The sequence below is a fragment of the Dermochelys coriacea genome, chromosome 21, assembly GCF_009764565.3.
Source record: "Dermochelys coriacea isolate rDerCor1 chromosome 21, rDerCor1.pri.v4, whole genome shotgun sequence".
Taxonomy (NCBI): Eukaryota; Metazoa; Chordata; order Testudines; family Dermochelyidae; genus Dermochelys; species Dermochelys coriacea.
In genome coordinates this window covers 13,732,528-13,754,994 of record NC_050088.1, presented here as the reverse complement: position 1 = coordinate 13,754,994, position 22,467 = coordinate 13,732,528, and the positions used below count along the sequence as shown (strand labels likewise).

Genomic DNA, 22,467 nt, shown 5'->3' with positions numbered 1-22,467 from the left:
GCGGAGCCGGGCGCCGGGAGGTGCGGAGCGCGCGGCCCCGCTCCCGCCCGGGACATGGCCCCGCGGAGCCGCCCCGCCCCGACCCCCGCGCCGCGCGCCGCCGACATGCGCAGGAGAGGGGCCCGCAAGCGCCTCAAGTTCCGGGCCGATGACGTCTGCTCCGAGCGGGGTGAGGGCTCCGGGGCACCCCCGGCCGCCGCCCCCCGCCCCGCCCCTCCCCGAGCCCCCTGGCCCGGCCCCGCCCGACCTTCCCCTGTCCGGGGGGGGGCGCCCCACTCCCGGCCCCCGATTGACCCCCCCACCCTTCCCCGTCCGGGGGGGCCCCACTCCCGGGCCCCGATTGACCCCCCCACCCTTCCCCGTCCGGGGGGGGCCCCACTCCCGGCCCCCGATTGACCCCCCCACCCTTCCCCGTCCGGGGGGGGCCCCACTCCCGGCCCCGCCCGACCTTCCCCGTCCGGGGGGGGGCGCCCCACTCCCGGCCCCCGATTGACCCCCCCACCCTTCCCCGTCCGGGGGGGGCCCCACTCCCGACCCCCGATTGACCCCCCCACCCTTCCCCGTCCGGGGGGGCCCCACTCCCGGCCCCCGATTGACCCCTCCCACCCTTCCCCGTCCGGGGGGCCCCACTCCCGGCCCCCGATTGACCCCCCCACCCTTCCCCGTCCGGGGGGGGCCCCACTCCCGGCCCCCGATTGACCCCCCCACCCTTCCCCGTCCGGGGGGGCCCCACTCCCGGCCCCTGATTGACCCCTCCCACCCTTCCCCGTCCGGGGGGCCCCACTCCCGGCCCCCGATTGACCCCTCCCACCCTTCCCCGTCCGGGGGGGGCCCCACTCCCGGCCCCCGATTGACCCCCCCACCCTTCCCCGTCCGGGGGGGGCCCCACTCCCGGCCCCCGATTGACCCCCCCACCCTTCCCCGTCCGGGGGGGGCCCCACTCCCGGCCCCCGATTGACCCCCCCACCCTTCCCCGTCCGGGGGGGGGCCCACTCCCGGCCCCCGACAGGCCCCTGTCCCGGGGGGGGAGAGGGGGCGCCGCCCGGCCCCGCCCCGCCCGCCCACCCTTCCCCTGTCCCGGGGGGGGGAGAGGGGGCACCGCCCGGCCCCGCCCCGCCCGCCCACCCACCCTTCCCCTGTCCCCGGGGGGGGGAGAGGGGGTGCTGCCTGGCCCCGCCCACCCACCCTTCCCCTGTCCCTGGGGGGGGGAGAGGGGGCGCCGCCCGGCCTCGCCCACCCCTTCCCTGTCCCGGGGGCAGCCCTCTCCCGTTCCCTGACACCTCTACTTTCTCTCTCCCCGCTAGTGACCGTGGCAGATTATGCCAACTCTGACCCTGCCATCGTCAAATCCGGACGCGTGAAAAAAGCTGTGGCCAACGCGGTGCTGCAGGAAGGTGTGTCTGTCCAGAGATCCCGCCACCTCAGCTGTGCACTGTCCCCTCCTCTGGCTCCCACTGGCCAGTCAAATGCCTGCACCATGCGGGTTGTGGGGGGTGGCACCTGCAGCCCTCTGAAAATCTGGATAGTTATTTTGGTGCCTAAATGGGAGCTAAAAGAAAAGGAGGACTTGTGGCACCTTAGAGACTAACACATTTATTAGAGCATAAGCTTTCGTGAGCTACAGCTCACTTCATCGGATGCTTTGGAAAATCTGGTCCTGAGTATTGTAGTAATTGTGTTGCAGTAAAGCCTAGGAGCCCCAAGCATGGATCAGGGCCCCCTTGTGCCAAGTGCTGTACAAACATAGAACAAAAAGACACACCCCGCCCCACACAGCTGGCAATGTAAAGCCTTGTCTATGCTGCAGTGATACAGCTGTAGAGCTTCAGTGTAGACACCACCTATGCCAAAGGGGGGGTTCTGTCGGCATAGGTAATCCACCTTCCTGAGAGGCAGTAGCTAGGTCAACGGAAACATTTTTCTGTTGACACAGCACTGTCTATACTGAGGTTAGGTTGGCTTAATGATGACGCTCAGGGATGTGGGTTTTTCATACCCCTGAGCAATATAGTTAAGCTAACTTAATTTTGTAGTGTAGACCAGGCCTAAGTAATTTACGCAAGAGGTTGCATGGGAAATCTGTGACAGAGTTGGAAATAAAACCTAGATCTACAGATTCCTTAGACAGGAAGGAACATCTTGTGTCTGGTGTTGCAAGAACTCTACTTCTCTCTTAACTGAAGCTGAGAATATTGTTTTAAGAAATCTCTAACGCTTTGCCAGTATTAAATTTTATAGTGAAAAATCCTGGGTGAGGTGTGGGTATTTAAGCTACTGCTGCTGAAATTCCTTTTCCAAATTACAGGTGATGTCTTACTTTTTTGAGGGTTTCAGAGTAGCAGCTGTGTTAGTCTGTATCTGCAAAAAGAAAAGAAGTACTTGTGGCACCTTAGAGACTAACAATTTGACCACAAGCTTTTGTGAGCTAATGCATCCGATAAAGTGAGCTGTAGCTCACAAAAGCTTATGCTCAAAGTAATTTGTTAGTCTCTAAGGTGGCACAAGTACTCCTTTTCTTTTTTTGAGGTGTCTCTGATTTCTTTTTGATTGATGAATCTGTTTGTCTAGCTAGGCAGTTTCTCAGAGGGCTGTTGCAATCAATAGTCTATGCTGCCAACATCTGCTCTTAGGTTTTCAGCTATTCTGAGCAATGAAAACAATCTGAGTCAACCTCCCATTCTTAAAAGTAAATGGTCACATATATAGAATGATGGACTATTTATTGATACTAATAACAAAAACTAAGAACTTGTTCACGTGGGGAAATTTACCGATATAATTATACCACTGTAGTTATACGCTTCCAATGTGACATAAGCTAAATCACAAAAATGCACTTTTATTCTGTAATAAGTGTCCACACAGGGAGCTATTCTGATATAGTAATGCGGAAAAAATTTCCTCTTGTAGACAAGCCCTAAGAGACATGGAGCAGATATCAAAATAAAGAGATGCAGGAACATTACAACATACAGACTATAGATAGGAAAACGTGAAAGCTGACAACACGGGGATGCATAAAATGGAAACTTCCAGTCTTTTAAGAGAGTTCTATATATTCATGTGGCCTAGACCCTGCCCCCTGAGTCCCCAGCAATCACATTTATCTTTTTTATATATAGCTTTTTCCCTCTCCCGGTTGCTGTGAAAGATCCACACATAGTCAGAATCATTTTCCCCTCTACAGAAGAAACCATGGCACTGTCGGCATCCAAAGTGTACAAAATAAATTGAAAAAAGGAGAGCTGTTTTCTTTCATTTTTTTCCGTTAGAGTAACTTTATGTGCTACAAATACTTCCTCAAACAAACATTTCAGAAAGAAATGTGACTTTTTTTTAAGTTACTGGCATCCTACTAAATAGACTGCAAGGTGAACCTTTTTACAACTAAGAAAAGGAGTACTTGTGGCACCTTAGAGACTAACAAATTTATTTGAGCATAAGCTTTCGTGAGCTACAGCTCACTTCATCAGATACAATAAATTTGTTAGTCTCTAAGGTGCCACAAGTCCTCCTTTTCTTTTTGCGAATACAGACTAACACGGCTGCTACTCTGAAACCGTTCATTAGTTTGTAGAGGAGTTGTGGTAATCTTCTTCCCATGAAGCAATGGATAAGACAGAGTCTGTCTGGGCAAAAATTACATTGGGGAAGAAAACTAGTAAAGCCTCTCCTACGATAGTGCTTGGGGTGTGCTATAGACCTCCGGGATCTAATTTGGATATGGATAGAGCCCTTTTTAATGTCTTTAATAAAGTAAATACTAATGGAAACTGCGTGATCATGGGAGACTTTAACTTCCCAGATATAGACTGGAGGACCAGTGCTAGTAATAATAATAGGGCTCAGATTTTCCTAGATGCGATAGCTGATGGATTCCTTCATCAAGTAGTTGCTGAACCGACTAGAGGGGATGCCATTTTAGATTTAATTTTGGTGAGTAGCGAGGACCTCATAGAAGAAATGGTTGTAGGGGACAATCTTGGCTCAAGTGATCATGAGCTAATTCAGTTCAAACTAAATGGAAGGATTAACAAAAATAAATCTGCAACTAGGGTTTTTGATTTCAAAAGGGCTGACTTTCAAAAATTAAGGAAATTAGTTAGGGAAGTGGATTGGACTGAAGAACTTATGGATCTAAAGGTAGTTGAGGCCTGGGATTACTTTAAATCAAAACTGCAGAAGCTATCGGAAGCCTGTATCCCAAGAAAGGGGAAAAAATTCATAGGAAGGAGTTGTAGACCAAGCTGGATGAGCAAGCATCTTAGAGAGGTGATTATGAAGAAGCAGAAAGCATACAGGGAGTGGAAGATGGGAGGGATCAGCAAGGAAAGCTACCTAATTGAGGTCAGAAGATGTAGGGATAAAGTCAGAGAGGCTAAAAGTCGAGTAGAGTTGGACCTTGCAAAGGGAATTAAAACCAATAGTAAAAGGTTCTATAGCCATATAAATAAGAAGAAAACTAAGAAGGAAGAAGTGGGGCCGCTTAACACGGAGGATGGAGCGGAGGTTAAAGATAATCTAGGCATGGCCCAATATCTAAACAAATACTTTGCCTCAGTCTTTAATAAGGCTAAAGAGGATCTTGGGGATAATGGTAGCATGACAAATGGGAAGGAGGATATAGAGGTAGATATTACCATATCAGAGGTAGAAGCGAAACTGAAACAGCTTAATGGGACTAAATCGGGGGGCCCAGATAATCTTCATCCAAGAATATTAAAGGAATTGGCACCTGAAATTGCAAGCCCATTAGCAAGAATTTTTAATGAATCTGTAAACTCAGGAGTAGTACCGAATGATTGGAGAATTGCTAATATAGTTCCTATTTTTAAGAAAGGAAAAAAAAGTGATCCAGGTAACTACAGGCCAGTTAGTTTGACATCTGTAGTATGCAAGGTCCTGGAAAAAATTTTGAAGGAGAAATTAGTTAAGGACTTGAAGTCAATGGTAAATGGGACAAAATACAACATGGTTTTACAAAAGGTAGATCGTGCCAAACCAACCTAATCTCCTTTTTTGAAAAAGTAACAGTTTTTTTAGATAAAGGAAATGCAGTGGATCTAATTTACCTAGATTTCAGTAAGGCATTTGATACCGTGCCACATGGGGAATTATTAGTTAAATTGGAGAAGATGGGGATCAATATGAACATCAGAAGGTGGATAAGGAATTGGTTAAAGGGGAGACTGCAACGGGTCCTACTGAAAGGCGAACTGTCAGGTTGGAGGGAGGTTACCAGTGGAGTTCCTCAGGGATCGGTTTTGGGACCAATCTTATTTAATCTTTTTGTTACTGACCTTGGCACAAAAAGTGGGAGTGTGCTAATAAAGTTTGCAGATGATACAAAGCTGGGAGGTATTGCCAATTCGGAGAAGGATCGGGATATTATACAGGAGGATCTGGATGACCTTGTAAACTGGAGTAATAGTAATAGGATGAAATTTAATAGTGAGAAGTGTAAGGTTATGCATTTAGGGATTAATAACAAGAATTTTAGTTATAAATTGGGGATGCATCAATTAGAAGTAACGGAAGAGGAGAAGGACCTTGGAGTATTGGTTGATCATAGGATGACTATGAGCTGCCAATGTGATATGGCTGTGAAAAAAGCTAATGCGGTTTTGGGATGCATCAGGAGAGGCATTTCCAGTAGGGATAAGGAGGTTTTAGTACCGTTATACAAGGCACTGGTGAGACCTCACCTAGAATACTGTGTGCAGTTCTGGTCTCCCATGTTTAAAAAGGATGAATTCAAACTGGAGCAGGTACAGAGAAGGGCTACTAGGATGATCCGAGGAATGGAAAACTTGTCTTATGAAAGGAGACTTAAGGAGCTTGGCTTGTTTAGCCTAACTAAAAGAAGGTTGAGGGGAGATATGATTGCTCTCTATAAATATATCAGAGGGATAAATATAGGAGAGGGAGAGGAATTATTTCAGCTCAGCACCAATGTGGACACAAGAACAAATGGGTATAAACTGGCCACCAGGAAGTTTAGACTTGAAATCAGACGAAGGTTTTTAACCATCAGAGGAGTGAAGTTTTGGAATAACCTTCCAAGGGAAGCAGTGGGGGCAAAAGATCTATCTGGTTTTAAGATTCTACTCGATAAGTTTATGGAGGAGATGGTATGATGGGATAATGGGATTTTGGTAAGTAATTGATCTTTAAATATTCAGGGTAAATAGGCCAAATCCCCTGAGATGGGATATTAGATGGATGGGATCTGATTTACTATAGAAAACTCTTTCCTGGGTATCTGGCTGGTGAATCTTGCCCATGTGCTCAGGGTTGGCTGATTGCCATGTTTGGGGTCGGGAGGGAGTTTTCCTCCAGGGCAGATTGGAGAGGCCCTGGAGGTTTTTTTGCCTTCCTCTGTAGCATGGGGCATGGTTGACTGGAGGGAGGCTTCTCTGCTCCTTGAAGTTTTGAACCATGATTTGAGGACTTCAATAGCTCAGACATGGGTGAGGTTTTTCATAGGAGTGGTGGGTGACATTCTGTGGCCTGCGCTGTGCAGGAGGTCGGACTAGATGATCAGAGTGGTCCCTTCTGACCTTAGTATCTATGAACCGTTTCCATAAGTTGAATGGAATCCCTGGCCCACAATGAAAGAACATTCATAAATTTAATACAATATGGTCTTCAAAGATGCTGCATGTGGTTGCAGTATCTGTCACAACCACGGTCCAAACAGCTGAGGAAGTAAACACAAATGTGTATCAGGTAATTTGTTCCTCCAATCAGTCCCTTTTTATATTTGAGAGACTCTCCTCTTCCAACCCCAAGTGATCCCTTCTAAAAACTCCCTCTTTGAGTGACAGCTCCCCAGGCATGATCCGTCCCACTTGCACATCCTTTGTGCTGTAAGACAGTTCCATATCATCTTAATTCTTTAGCCTGTCCCAGTCTTGCAGGTATTGATCCCCCTTACTGAAGAGTGAGCCTCATGGGTTACATACTCTGGTTATGGGCATGGGTTATAATAATGGGTTTCTGTACTGGTGAAAGAAACCTGGTGGGATTAAATTGCTGATAAATTACAAGAGCTCTAATACAGTTTATACCATCACAATCTCTCCTGCATCTTTAGCCATGCACCCTCCTTTGTCTTCCCTTAGCGGCAGTACATCCTGTCTGTAGTCATAGAGGAAAATAGAACATGAATTCATGCGTTTTGGAGATGATACGTGGTCCTTGCAAAACTGAAAATGGCAGAAAGGGGTCCACAGGACAAGAAAGTCTGTCATTTGCAGAAGATCGGTTAGATCTGTCAGAGGAACTGGTGGATTCATTCATAACTCCCCATCACTCTAGTTATGCCATTGGGATCGTTACTAAGCATCCACTCTTACAGCATCAGAAGAAATATCCTTTCTAGTATATTAGCAAAGATTGCTCATGTAGATGCCTCTCTGACAACTGCAGCCTGCCCTCTTAGACCCTAATCAGCTCATGTTACTTCTCCTAGTGTACCGTGTGTGTGTGTAAAAAAAAAAAAATCTATTTCTTCTGGTTCTAGTAAAATCCCTCTGTGGTTTGGAAGCCTCATGTGTTCCTGCTGAGGAAGTGCTCTCCGTGACTGGGGAATCCTGTGACAGTAGCGATGAAATGGATGCTAAGGAAAGCACCAACGAGAGAACTGCCTCTAGAAAAAAGAAAAGCAAGAGGCACAAAGGTAGGGCTCCTTCACTCGCCCAGTCAGCTCTGCAGGGTCCTTGCTGGGATCATCTTCTGCATTTGCCAAGCTAATAACTGCTATTTACAGATCAGCAATGTGTCTCTTCAAAGAGTTCAGTGAAGTGCATTTGGGCATGTGTGTGTGCATGCAGTTGTTTGCGCAAAAGCTTAACCAAAGGAATGCTAGGTAGGAGATGTGGTTCCACAATCCTGAGTGTCATCTCCCCTTTCTTACTGAAGGTGGACTGTTGCAGTTGATTGAATCATTCCTAACTGGTTGATTTTGACCATGTATGTGCTGCAGATGCAAACTTTATTGAAACATTATATAAAATCCTACAGTTATGCCACATGAAAGAAGACCTGCAAAGAAAAAAACATTGTGCCTTATTTATTATTTTGATGTCTGAGGAGAGCATCCCTCCCTTTTTTTTAAAAGAAAAATAAAGGGTGGCGATTGCTGAATTCGCAAAAAGAAAAGGAGTACCGGTGGCACCTTAGAGACTAACAAATTTATTAGAGCATAAGCTTTCGTGAGCTACAGCTCACTTCATCGGATTGCTGAATTGTTTGTATAAAGTGTATTACCTGTTCTTGTGGGAGGATTCCTTGAATGACTAGAGAACAGGAGTGAGAGCTCTGACAGCTGGAATAGGGTGTTGTATCTTTCACACAGAGCTTATCTTCCAGTTGTTTGTTAGGAATGTAAGTTAAATAGTCTGTTAACAAAAACAGACTTAAACAGTTGGGCTAAAAATTGCTGCCCTTGTCACTTGCACAGATTCCATTCTCATGTCTTTGGGGATATTCTCCTAGCTCTGAGCAGTATTCCAGGAGACTGTGTCCTGCTAATGTAAAAAGCAAGCCAAAACCACTTTTCCCTTGATGGAAGAGTTGGGTGCTTTTATATCACGAAGCACAAGCCCAATGTCTTCCCTGTTTGGATATCACCTGTCATGTTGCAAACGCGAAAGCATTCCAGAAATGCAAAAGATAGGGGTTCCATTAGCAACATTAACTCTGCAACCTTTGCTGTTGTTACATATTTAGCAGTTTAAGCAATGATTGAAATCTATAAATGGGCATTGTGGGGAGATTAATGTTCATATTAAGAACATAAGAATGGCCACACTAGGTCTGACCAAAGGTCCATCTAGCCCAGTATCCTGTCTTCCGACTGTGGCCAATGCCAGGTGCCCCAGGGAGAATGAACAGAACAGTTAATCATCAAGTGATCCATTCTCTGTCACTCATTCCCAGCTTCTGGCAAACAGAGGCTAGGGACACCGTCTTTGAAAGCGCAGTTATAGCCAGAAAAGTGACTGTAAACTGACACTACCTTCCAGCAGGCTAGCCCCAATGTGTATTGGAATTAGTCATGTTGATTTGCCACTAAAGTTAAAATACAACTTTTAGTTTTTGTTAGCCTTACAGAATTAACACAGCTCAGGCTCTTTCATCTTCAGCAGAGCTATCAACTAAGTTTGGTTATCAGGTCCAACTTCATTGTCTTCAAATTACAATTTCAATTACATCTGTGCAACCCCATGGAAGACACAGAATTGTATATCTGTAACTGAGAGCAGCATTTGCTCTGCATAATCCTTATTGCTGGCAACAATGCATGAGCTTGAAAGAACCCAGCTTGACTCTCAGATCCGAGACTGAGTTTGCGAGGCTAGCAGTTGATTAAAGATGTTAGGGTGAATTTTTTTTTTTGAGGGTCAACTGAGCAAATTTGGAGCAAAGGACCCACTTTTTTTTTATTTTATTTTTTATCCAGTCACTTCTGAGTAAACCGGTGCTTCAGCAATTCTATTTTATGCAGCTCAGTAGGATATAAGTTGCACCACAGTGTAGATAAACTATATAGCTGCAATGCTGTGGATACAGGATTATGCAACTTCACAGTGCAATGGGTAATAGCCTAGCTGAAATTCAATCAGAATTTAATTGCATACAATTGTGAGGAAAATTGTAAGTTTTTATAAAAAAACGTAGTTAATTTTAAAGAAATTGACTTATGTGGTCCTTTTCATCTGAGAATCTGAAAGCATTTTACAAATAATAATGAATTTAGCTTCACAGCACTCCGGTAACATAAGAAACAGTTCCCAGTTTTAGAGATGACAAAATTAAGGCCAAGAGACCAGCCACTCCTCGTCATGCTTGCCTTTGGGAGCCAAGCAGGACAACAGTGTATTTGTGCTGCTGCCCTGCTTTGGAAGGTAGGCTGTATGCCTTGGAAAAAGGTGCTGGCAATATTCCGGATAGGTAACTGCAATTTTAACAAAGTGTGGCAGCAACTTTTGAACCAAAAAATGCAAACCGCTTTCTCACAGCCTTAACAATGGGAATAGTCGCACCTCCCTGTGTCACCAGGGGTGAGTGAGGATAAATATCTTAAAGATTGTGGGGCACTCAGTATTTTAGCCTACAGATGACCTGAATTTCTAAGGTGTAAAAAAAAAAAAAAAAAGCAGTTTTGTTTTTTTTTTACTATGCTCCTTTACCATCATAAAGAAGAAAAAACATGCTGAAGCCCAAGTGGCATAAGTCAATAGAAGAGCCAAGATCACCTGGACTTTCAGACATGAGTTTGAATCTCAAAGCTATCATTCTTCCCCAAATTCTACCCCTCCTTGAGGATTAGCCATAGATTAGGTCTGAAATCTTTGGGCCCTATACAGCCCCAACCTAACAGGGCGTACTACATCCAAGGTGGACAGATTTAAATCGTGATTTAAATCAGCAAGCGGGAGAAGCCTTGATTTTTTTTATTTTATTTTATTTTTTTAATCATTGCTTTTGATCATGTTTTGCATTTGTACTTTTTAGTTATTTTCTTAAAAAAAAGTTCATGCTTATTAGTTGTTAAACATTAAAACAAGTTCATTTGCAACTAAGTATAGACTTTATACTAAATTTGGTGCTTCTTTTTTTTTAACTGGGAAGATGCACTGTATCTATATGCATTTATTTTAACAAATATATAGCGTAACTTATATTTATTCTGATTCTTAATTTTTACATTTATCATGGTAGAAAATGATAAATGATTAAAAAGGTTATCAAAACATTCTACATTTAAAACTCATTTATTAAACAAAGGAAGTATAATTAAGTTAATGAATTGAACTGATTGTTTCTGGTCGTCATGTTCTTCAGGGTTTTAAAGCTAGTAGATCATACCCTCTCACATCTAGTTTTTTTTATTCCTAGAGGGGAAGAAGAAAACAAGCTCTCCAGCTTTTTCAACTCCCAACCAGTGTCACAACTTTGAATGAACTAATAATTGGACTGAACTGGTTGAATAAACTGAAATGAAGAAAATACTCTCTCTAGACTTGCAATAAGGCACCTGCAATGTCAAAAGCTGGTTTAGCCTTTGTTTGCCAGAAGCTGGGAATGAGTGACGGGATGGATCACTTGATGATTACCTGTTCTGTTCATTTCTTCTGGGGCACCTGGCATTGGCCACTGTCGGAAGACAGGATACTGGGCTAGATGGACCTTTGGTCTGACCCAACATGGTCATTCTTATATTCTTCTGTTCTTATTTTAACAAACTTTGGTTCCAGGTGCTCAGCCAGTGACTTGACATTCTTTAAAACTTGGTAGCAAATATGTACTGCTTAATATTTTTTGTGTTTAATTTAAATAATTTTAACGTATTTTAAAAAGTTTAGGCCTTAACACAGGTTGTCGATTTCAAATTTAATTTTAAATAGGATCTTTTAAAAAACAAACAAACCTGTATTTAATTTAATTTTAAAAATTCTGGTCGGGGATTTAAAAAAAGAAATAATCATCAGTTTTTACCCACCCTTATTACATCCAAATGAAAGTTCTCTCCCACATTTCTCAATGCTGAGTGAGGCCTGTAGAATCTATTTGAGCTATCTGTGTCTTTTAAAACTTGAGCAAAATCCATCAGCATTGATAGTATTAGATTGTTGGAAAAATATATGTGCTTTGTGCACAGGTATTTCTAGGTGCATTTGGAATTAAACAAGTATGTGAAACTTTAGTTCAGTGGAATAGTTTTGGGAGCGCTGTGTGAGTGGAAATGGGTTGTTAATGAGTAGAGAAGCCTTCCTGGAAGTAAAAAAGGAAAGGAGTACTTGTGGCACCTTAGAGACTAACAAATTTATTTGAGCATAAGCTTTCGTGAGCTACAGCTCACTTCATCGGATGCATCCGATGAAGTGAGCTGTAGCTCACGAAAGCTTATGCTCAAATAAATTTGTTAGTCTCTAAGGTGCCACAAGTACTCCTTTTCTTTTTGCGAATACAGACTTAACACGGCTGCTACTCTGAAACCTTCCTGGAAGTGTTTGCTTTCTTGGAAGTTGTAATTGAAATGTAGATAAAACAAAACACCTTTTAAAGTTGGGTTACCCAAGAGATAATGACTGTCAAAAAGGAAAACTTTAAACAAGCCTCCAGTGATGAATGCATTTCTTTCTCTTTTTCTACATTTTGTTTATGCTGATAGTGAAATCCCGAAGGTCCCCTGAAGCACCAGTGGGGCCTATGGGTGGGTCTACACTTAAAAAGCTGTACCGCTGTAGCTTTTTAGTGAAGATGCTGCCAAGCTGATGGGAGAGCTTCTCCTGTCAGCATAGGTACTCCAGGCCTGTGAGAAGTTCTCTCATCCATAGCGCTGTCTACACCAGGGGTTAGATTAGTATAACTGAGTCACTCAGAGGTGTGGATTTTTCATACCTCTGAACAAGGTACTTATACCCTACATAGTGTAGAGTCTAGACCTGGCCTTAGCACGTAAAAACGGTCCATCCTCAAACACTTGTTTCCCAGTCATTTGGGAAAGTTAACGTTGTATGCGATTTGGTGTAACAGATACCAACGCTCCATAATGATGCTTTGATGCCTCTTAAAAACAAAACTGACCCAAAGGGAGCAGTAGTCTCCATTGGGTAACAATATCTTGGAGTTCAGGTGCCTCTAGCCTTAAGTTTCTTCATGATGAGCGGTTGCAATGAAAACATATGGACTGAGCCCATGTTTGGCTAATATGGCCTCTGTGCTGTCCCACAGCCATGTCATTTACAGTGTGTGTGAGTTCATGCTGCTCGCTAACTAGTGCAACTGGCAGGTCGTGGCGCACTTGCAGAATAGTGCCAAACGGAGAGGAGCCAATCAGCTCAAATTGCTTGCCTTAAGGTTTATAATGCCTGAGCTACGTTACACTAATGTGTGTTTGTTACGCTTAGAAAACCCTGATGAGGCTGTTGGAGAAGATTATCCCATTGACATCTGGCTGTTGCTGGCTGCCTACATACGTCCAGAAGATACAGTGAAATTTTCTCTGATTTGCAAAAAAGCCTGGACTGTCACTTGCACTGCTGCCTTTTGGACCAGACTCTACAGAAGGTGCGACCATGAAGATTTGTAAACATACGCTATGGTGTTTGTGCATGTCCTGCAGTGTCTGGGCAGAATTTGCTACAGAGCTATTAATAGGGATCTATCTCCTCATTGGGTCAGTTATGCTAGATGTTGGAACATAGTTCTTTTTGAATGTGGTTGCAGCATGTTTACCTCTGAAAACTGCCATTCTATAACGGGTGGTGATTGGCATCCTGTATCCTCATCTGGGCTATTTCTATTAAATGTTGCTGTTTGGAGAACTTTAAATAGTATTTCTTAAGAGATTTGCTCTCTAGCCGGTCTGTTTCGCAGTCTGAAAATAACCATTATTTTGTAATCTTCCTGTATGTCTAATCCAAGATATAAAACTATGAGGAGCTCGAATTGTCAAGGCCTAAACGCTCAAAAGAATGTCATGCCCATAAGAGCACATCTTGGGAGCAACGCTCTCACAATGCGTACAGGAAAGTGATGGCATTGCATGATTTTGAAGGGTTAATTTTTTGTGTGGTGTTTTGCCTCTTGGTCTCAGGCATTAGTTGCAGTGATCTGCCCATAAATTAACAAGGAGCAGGACTTAATGAAAATAAAGGCATTGTATCTGACTGAGCCAGGTTTTAGGAGCAGCCAGAAAGATGGTAGAAGTGGGAGATGGTACAGAAGGAGGAGGAGGGAATAGATGAAGAGCATATAGGTGTCCGCTCACTATGCAGAAGTTCAAGCTTCTTCCTCCATTCACATCCTTGACTCTCCTTTTTCACTGGGAAGATTGACATTTATTCCTGTTGCCAAGCATGTTATTTATCAGACAAAATCAGCATTCTTTCCCTATTTGTACTCTTCCCTGTTTTCTGTGCTTGCTTCTCAACCTCTTTGTTCTCTGTGCCACACACTAATGATACTAGAGACCTTGGTAAGTCTCACTCTGCAGCCTTGGCACATCATGGTGCAAAGTCACCTTTTGAGGCTGGCAGGCCATCTAACGAAGAAACAGTATGGTGCCCTTGCAGAATCTGAAGATGGCTGCAGGTGCTCTGGACACCAGCTGTATGTGAAGGGGCAACATGACAGCCAAGAGATGTCAGGGGGTGATGTGGTATAAAAGCAGAGTTTGACCCCTTTATTCAGTCACCTTCTTTAACACTTACTTTGTAGCGCCCTGAGATTTACTTGAAATCCAGTACAGTCATGGCTTTTCAAGGGGTGTTGGGTTTGTCCCTGTTCCCTTTAGGCACTACAGTCTGGATGCGTACCTGCCTCTTCGTTTACGGCCAGAATCGATGGAAAGGCTGCACTGCCTCCGTGCATGTGTCATCCGTTCGTTATACCACATGTATGAACCTTTTGCTTCTCGTCTCTCCAAGAATCCGGCTATTCCAGAGACTACCCCCAGCACTTTAAAGAATTCCAAAGTAAGTAGCATTGTTTGGGATAGTGAACTAAACTGTGTTCAGCTGGTACACTCTCTCTGCTTTTTATTGTTCCCCTTTCAGAGAAATGAATCTGATTCAGTTGGACCCTAGTGAAATACATGCACTGGATCAGTGATATACATAGGAAGCTAGGAAGAGTCTGACTTCTGAAGCTTTATCAATTACATGTGTTTGTACAGTCCCTAGCACAATGGGGTCCTGGTGTGTTACTAGGGCTCCTAAGCACTCCAGTAATACAAATTAGGAAAATGTCGTTTTACACTGATGGAAGCCCTATCACTGATACAATCCACAATTATCCCCTTCCCTCCTGTACACAACCCAGGCTCCAAAAGGAGTTTGAGCTAGGTAGGCATTTTTGTCTACTACTTGCACTGTTGTAACTATATTATTTTGGAATGTTTCTTCTGGGGCAGTGGCAGAGCATCACAAGTGCCTCTGACAGTCTCTAAAAGGAGAGTCCTTTCACACCACGCTCCTGCAGACCATTGTCTTCGGTTTCTCTGAAGGGGGAAGTGTTGTGAGATGGAGAGCTAGTGTGAGAAGCAAGTGCCTGCTTTGGGGTGTAGCTGTGCAGTGGGCAGGGAAGCTGGGGAGGAATTGTCTGCTGTGTCTTTGGGCAAAACCACACTGTAGTCCTTGCTTGGAGCATTTGTGTATCTAGCCCTCTTTAGTCACTGTTTATCATGAACCCCTCATTCTGTCTGTTTCTTGCCTGGCTTTAATTTACTATTGGCTGACACGTGGTTTTCGGTCTCAAAGGGTGGGGTTTCAGTTGGACACTTTACACCAGTGATACTCAGACTGGGGCTTGGGAACCAAGCTACAGGTGGCTGTTTTAACATCATGTGCTGCAAGAGACACATTAAACTCTGTATCATTTAATTATTAACCAATCAGGATGCTTTTCCTATGTTGTTAACAAACTTAGAATACCCGCAGTCATTTTGCTGTAAATAGTAAATGAAATAATGAATTCACACGGTGGTGGCTCTTTTGGGTAATGTTGATGGGTAATTTGGCTCCTGAACCCCTGAGGTCTGAGTATCACTGCTCTATGTAAAATACAACAAATCCATTTCTTTGCTTTGTGATATCCCTGCTGCTTCTGTCCCTCCCCACATGAAGACACTGCCAAAGTGGCAAGTTGCCCTGAGATAAGACTGAGAACAGCCAGAAGCAACAGGTAGGTCGTGTTGCACGTCAGGATTAAGGAGCTTTTGCAGCCTTTTGTGCCCAAGTCCTCTGCAACTGTTTGCTCCCTGAACTATTAGTTCTTTGCCCAAATATCACGTTCAGGCAATGCCTTTCTTAAAAAGAAGGAAAAAACCCTGCAGTTCCACTAACCTCCTGGTCTAGTCTCAGTCCCTCCTGAATCTAACCACCTGTCAGAGCAGCCTGTCACCCCATCCATCTATAGGTCTAATTAGGAGACCCCCCCTCCGTCCCCAGTGGAAGGGTCGGTGTCTGGTATTCATTCACGTTCACATCATAACGGCTTTGGTGCCCACTCATGGTGCTTCTACCATACTAATAGTTTTGTAAAGATACCTTGCGTGTAATACTTTTTTATTACCATTCACTTAAAAAAGGAAATTAAATGACGATAAGCCTTTGTTAGAATAACAGTAGAGGTCTGACTTCAATCCATCAAAGCATAAAAATGGCCTTGTATGTCTGGTCTCCAGGACTCCAGACTGTGTCCTCTTTGTTCCATGTGCTGCAATGCCTAGGCACAATGGTGTACATTGAATGGGACCTTACATTTCCTCTGCGATTCCTTGCTTTCATGGGTTTTGGTTAGACCATTAGGGGTCTGTTAACACTGATGGGTGATGCTCGTGTAAACTGTGCATGCAGTGAATGGAAACTCAGACCCCTATATTACTGAATCCAGCTTTTCCTCTTTAATTTCCTTTCTTCTTTCCCTAGTGTAGCTTGTGTGGGACACTGGAGCCGTTGTGGTGTCAGCAGAAGTGTTTGCCCTTTAAAGACACCCCCATTATTTTTGGTGGAGCGACAGGCCATACGGTGCACATCTGAAGGGCAGGACGGCTGACACGTGGATGACATCCTCTGCCCCTTAGGAGGTACTTACTGTTTTGTGCTTAACTACTTGCCATGATCACATGAGCTGTTAGTTGAAGCTGTGTCTGTAAGGGCACGTGCTGGCTCTGGGTCTCTAGATGTACACACACTGGCTCTGATCAAACTAGCATGCTAAAATAGCAGAGTGGTTGTGTCGTCATGTGGCAGGAGGAGCAAACCGCCTGAGTGTAACCCAGTCAGAGGTGGTAGTTAGGTACTTGGACAGCTAGCCTAAGCTGCCACCGTGGCCATGCTGTTGTTTTCCGCATGCTAGCTTAATTCCAGCAAGCGCATGTAGGTCTGCCCACCCTGGGAATTGCATCTCTAGCTGCAGTGTAGATGTATTCAGAAGGTGAACGGCAAACTCAGCTGCAAATGGAATTAAGTCCAGCAGTATCTGCTGCATGCCCCCTGCTAAGCAAGATCCAGGGAGCTGTCAGTATTGTAATTGGTTAGAACTGTCTGCTGCTGCTACCCGGTTGGGGAGATCATTCAGCCCATGCTCCTGAACTTAACTGCTCTTCAGCTTGGTGCTTCCCCTCTAGGGGACTCACCACTGCAGAGATCCTTCTCGCACTCCTGCCTGCGAATATGATTTAGCAGTGAAGTGAAAGAAAGGCCTTGCATCACTGCAAAGCCACACAGTAGGAGTGACCCAGGCTTGGTGCCAAGAGGGGTCAGATGAGTCCCTCACCCCCAACTAGAATTAAATTGCATTAAAATGGTGCAGATTGCATCCGCCCTTGTTCTTTTTTTTGTCCATGAAAGCAATTAGTGCTGGTGCGGCCTCTCAGATTTGACAGTGTTAGTGACTGCAGCTAGCAGGTACAGCATTGGCAGATAAGTTTCCCCCCATTGACCCAAAAGAGGCCTTAACGCTGACCCAGAAAGACCATCTCTGAGTGAGAGGGGAGTTTTCTCCATGACTCATGCCATTCTTTCCCTTCCTTCTGAGGCTGTTAGCAGGCCCACTTAAGGCCAGTTGTTACGGTAGGTATCTTTTGTGACTTGGACACGAGCTCTCTGGCAACTGGAGTGAGATTTGTCAGGCTCTCTCCTTACTGGCTACTGAATGGCTGTCAGATGACTGCATCTTCCAGTCACTGACCGCTTATAGATATTGGGCTCTATTCAACCTCCCCCTCACTTGAATACAGTAGTTCTGCTAAGACTCTCCTATTTCTTGGAGCATTGCATGCCAGGACATAGAATCCCACAGCTCTACGGCTGTATAAAGGTGTGATAGTCAGAGATTACACTATAGAATATCTGAGATACTTTTGCCAGGAATCCAGGCTTTGGTTGCCTCTGGCATAGAGGCAATGAGGCATCGGACCCCATGTATTTATCCGCCTTTAGAAAAGAAGCAATGTTCTGGGCCACCGGTTGAACTGCACAGCCAAAGCTTTGCTTTGTATTTTTGAAATACTAGCACGTTACCTTAATGAAGGGGAGTATGACCTCTGGGTGCCACAGATGCACATCTCTATAGGATGTGCCCCTTCCACCCTCTCTCCACCCCGCCCAGCTTTGTCAGCTCTGTCCAGTCGCTTTTAACATTTGCCTCTTTGTTTTCTCCTTCCCCAGTCTGCTGTTTGCTCTTCCTCACTCCTGCTCTATTCCGAGTGAGCTGAATGCATACACTGACCTGAGATTTTATCCATTCAATTTGGCTGTTCCATATAGTATGTAGAGGAGCAAAGTCCATTCTGCTTTTCTCTTATATATGGAATGGATGAGCGGAACAGGAAGCACTGCTTATCTGGCGAGAGCCCAAGTGCTGGGTCACCCTCTGATATAGTGAGGTTGCCACATTCTGACTGGCAAATGGAAAATGCCAGGTTTGCAGGGTAGTTGTAGCTGTGTTGGTCCCAGGATATTAGAGAGAAGGTGGGTGGTCAAGTAAAAGATATTGTCTCTCAGGTATGCATTAATGTAAGTAATGGGACCAGATTGCTGCCATCTCTTCATCTGCTCCTGTGATTTGTAGTTTGAGCTCTTTGCCTGTGTTGAATTTCACTAAAAAATGGAATAATTAACTCTAAGGGTCTCATAACCTGCTGTATTTTTTTTTCCATATCAGTGTGTGCTTTTCTGGTGCAGAAAGATTGAAGGGAACAGACGAGAACCTATGTGGGAATTTAACTTCAAATTCAAAAAGCAGGTAGGAAAGCTAACCACTTGCCATTGAAATGTCAGGGCGGCCAGGTTTTGAAGCTGTAATGATTTTTCATCTGGAGTTGTTGATGGGTGCAGTAGATCAAGGAATATCCGATCTCACAGTAAAAGAAATACATATTGCCAAATGCAGAGGTGGTCAGGTAAGGCGCTTGTGGAGCTGCTGAATAGGAAACCTGGAGCAGGAGGCAATTCTTACCGCTTTAAAACAGGCCACCATTTTCAGTCTTGAGCGTCTAAAGGATTTGATCCCTGTGTCCATATTTAGGCTGCTGATTTGCCTTCCCCTGACCCAAGGTGCTGAGTATCTGCAGCTCCAGATACCTTCAGTGGGGGGGTTGTGATGACCCCAGCCCCTTTTGATTTAGTGGCCTGCATTTAGGGATCCAAGTTTTAAATGTTTTGCATTAATGTCTTCCATCTCTTCACACGAAAAGCCTTTCCGAAGCTAACAAAACCAACCCTTTTTAATTTCCTTGGATATTAGGAAAAACTTTTTCACTAGGAGGAGGTGAAGCACTGGGATGGGTTACCTAGCGGGGAGTTGAAATCTCCTTCCTTAGAGGTTTTTAAGGCCCGGCTTGACAAAGCCCTGGCTGGGATGATTTAGTTGGGGTTGGTCCTGCTTTGAGCAGGGGGTTGGACTAGATACCTCCTAAGGTTTCTTCCAACCCTGATCTTCTATGATTCTGTGATCAGGAGGTGACAGTAATCTTTGTGAAACCCTCCTTTAGCCAGACTCAGGATAAACATATAATACTGAGCACCTTATCAGGACCTCTGAAGTCTGTCTTCAAAGAGACAGTCCTACAAACCCTCCATCCCAGGGTTTTCATTGAACATGGAACCCTTTTGCCCGAACAGGTGGGCGTTAGGCAGGAATCCACTGCTGAGCCAGGATGGTCTCTAGACATGAAGTGAAATTTCTGGTTGACTTCAGTTTAGTTGAATGAACCGGTTTCTCTTTCTGTCAAGCCTCCTAGATTGAAGAGTAACTGTTGCAGAGGTCTTCAGCCACCTGTTCAGTATGAGGATGTTCACACAAATCCTGATCAGGACTGCTGTCTGCTGCAGATCACCACCCTCAACTTCATCTTCCTGCCAGTAGTAATGGGTATGATACTTACCTTGGTAAGTGTTAAGAAATCTGCACGTAAGCATCATAGAAATGTGCTAAGAAAATGGTCTGGTCATTACTGCTTGTCTGTAAATCTTGCTGCACCGACAGACTAATTAATATGCGTTTCCGTAGTGCATTGGGGCTGTCATTCAAGGATTTCTTCAGTTTAGTTTCTGCAAGTCACTAAACTCTCTCACGGTTGGTGTAGATTCATGGCACCAGCCCTTGAGGCCCAACTAGAAGGGACTGTTTGACAACTATGTTCAACGAAATGTGCTCCATTCCTGGGGGAAGGAAGGATGAGGATTTGTATTACCATGGTGCCTCGGAATCTTAATCAGCAGCACCTAAAATATCCTAGATGACATACGGGTATTCAAGGTAGAATTGGAGAATAGTGTCCAAGTTCTCTCGTTTTGCACTTCCATAAGATCAAAGCTCCAAATAACATTTATTTTAACTTTAGGAGAGAGTTTGTTGAACTTTCAGATTTTAATGATATCTTTCTGGTATCTTTTTGTAAAAAGCATACTTCTTGGAGGTCTTCGCTTTTTTTTTTTAATTATTTGAAAATATAAAGTTTAAATGTAAAACACCACAAAGAAAATGTTTGTCCAATAAGAATCAGGGATCAGCATTCAGAGTAGTAGATAGTATTTGAAGGGAAACTAGGCATTTTCTGGAAGCAGTACCTAGATGTCTAATAAGGAAATTGCCAATTTTCTTCCCTGCAGTTCACAATAAACGTGAGCACTGACATGAGACATCACAGAGTGAGGATGGTGTTCCAGGATTCTCCTGTCTGGAATGGCAAGAAGCCCCGACTTGACCAAGGAGTACAAGTTGTCCTGGACCCTGTGCACAGTGTACGTCTCTTGGATTGGTGGCATCCGCAGTACCCCTTTTCTCTGAAAGCTTAGCATGCTCCTACTGCATCTGTGAGTAGCCATGTCAGGCAGAAGAGAATGTCTAGGAACTGGGAAATCCTGTTTTTATTTCCTGAATAAATTCTCCAATCTCCTTACAAATGAGTGAAGCTGCAATGCCAGTCTCTGTATATAATTTCCAGCCAGTAATGAGCAGAATCAAGTGTAAATGGAAATGATTTGTAAACACATTTTTATGTAAAGTTCACATTTTATGATTTGAAAGGAGCACCGTGAAACTGTTCATTTAAAATCCTTTTGATGTTAACGAAAGTCGTCCTGTGTTTGTTGCACAAGGGAAGCGGAAAGCTTGCTTCCAGATCCAATGTGGTCAGAGATTTTCAGACCAAGCGTCAATGAAATCAGTGTTTGTCTTACTGTAGCATGATCAAACTCAAATGCAGCAGCATTATCCTATACTGATGCAGCAAGGAAAATAGCAGTGACAATCATGCTTCACTCTTTAATCTGCTTGAGCACAATAAAGGCATAAATGATCAAGCAAAGTGATTGCCTTTACAGTTCACATTTAAATTAAATGTTTGTGATGATAAGGCAAAGAAACGCTTACAAAAGTTTGAATCCTGATGCTCTCTTTAAGAAAGAGAATCTAAAACGCGCATAATGGAAAGGCTCTCATAGCACGTGGGCATTAAACAAAAACTAACTGCATCAGTTAGTAAGTGCTCAGACTTCAGGCATCGGAAGAATAAGATTGTCTGTGAGCTAAGTGAACAATGTTTGGAGCTAGTGACTGTGGGAAAGCTATTAGCAGCAAAGAGGAAGTATCCAGTTCCCAGCAGACAAATTAACTACCTGGGAAAAATAAACCCAACCCTTCCGGCTTGACTTGGTGGTGTGAGAAGGCTAAGCAGGGTACAGTGTCTACTTCAGCATATCTGGAGTTGCAGCTCTGCAGTACCCAAAATAGATGGGGGCATGAGTTTTATGCAGAACCGTGGACAAGTACAGTAACTCCTCAATTAACATTGTAGTTTTGTTCCTGAAAAATGTGACTTTAAGTGAAACAATGTTAAGCGAATCCAGTTTCCCCTAAAAAATGGGGGGGTTAGGTTCCAGGGAAATTGTTTTTTTTGCCGTACAGTACAGTACTATAGTTGGGAGGTGCCCCCGCCTTACCCCACACAGGCACAGCCCCTGGCACTGGGGACAGGGAGGCAGGCCAGGAGGCTGAAGGTGCTGTAGGCTAGGAGAAGCACGTTGCGCACCAGCAGCAGCAGCTTCCCCTACTCTGCAAGCGCCAGGGGTGGGGGGGCTCAACCTTCTGCCCGCCCACTCCACCCCTTCCCCCAAGCCCCCACCCTTCACCCGCCTCTTCTTCCCCCCCTTTTCCCCCTTTACTCCACATGCACCCTCGCTCCTCCCCCCTCCCTCCCCTGCCTCCTGCCTGCAGCAATCAGCTGGTTTGCAGCATTTGGGAGGCAGGGGAGGGAGAGGGAGCCTGCATGCCGAGTCCTCACTCCTCCCCACTCCCTCCTGAACACCGCAAGCCAACTGATTGCCGTGGGTGGGAGGAGGGGGAAGGTGCTGATCCGTGGGGTCTGCCAGTGGGCGAGAGGTGCTGTGGGGGGGGCATCAGGGAGCTGATAGGGGAGCTGCCAGTTGTGAGCAAAGGAGGCAGCCA

At 44.8% G+C, this 22,467-nt stretch overlaps 1 protein-coding gene and 1 long non-coding RNA gene across 2 annotated transcripts; both read left to right on the top strand.

The window, feature by feature from the left end:
- TMEM183A (transmembrane protein 183A) lies at positions 1–21,090 on the top strand. Its single transcript, XM_038380307.2, has 8 exons — positions 1–169; positions 1,305–1,394; positions 7,526–7,681; positions 12,921–13,080; positions 14,309–14,489; positions 18,682–18,762; positions 19,752–19,907; positions 20,631–21,090. The coding sequence occupies exons 1-8, from the start codon at positions 55–57 to the stop codon at positions 20,814–20,816; spliced, it is 1,125 nt and encodes a 374-aa protein (XP_038236235.1). The 5' UTR covers positions 1–54; the 3' UTR covers positions 20,817–21,090.
- Positions 1,403–3,242, top strand: LOC122457125. The gene is made up of 2 exons (XR_006276476.1): positions 1,403–2,327; positions 2,527–3,242. It is a non-coding gene; the product is annotated as an uncharacterized LOC122457125 (long non-coding RNA).
- Positions 21,091–22,467: the final 1,377 nt, after the last annotated feature.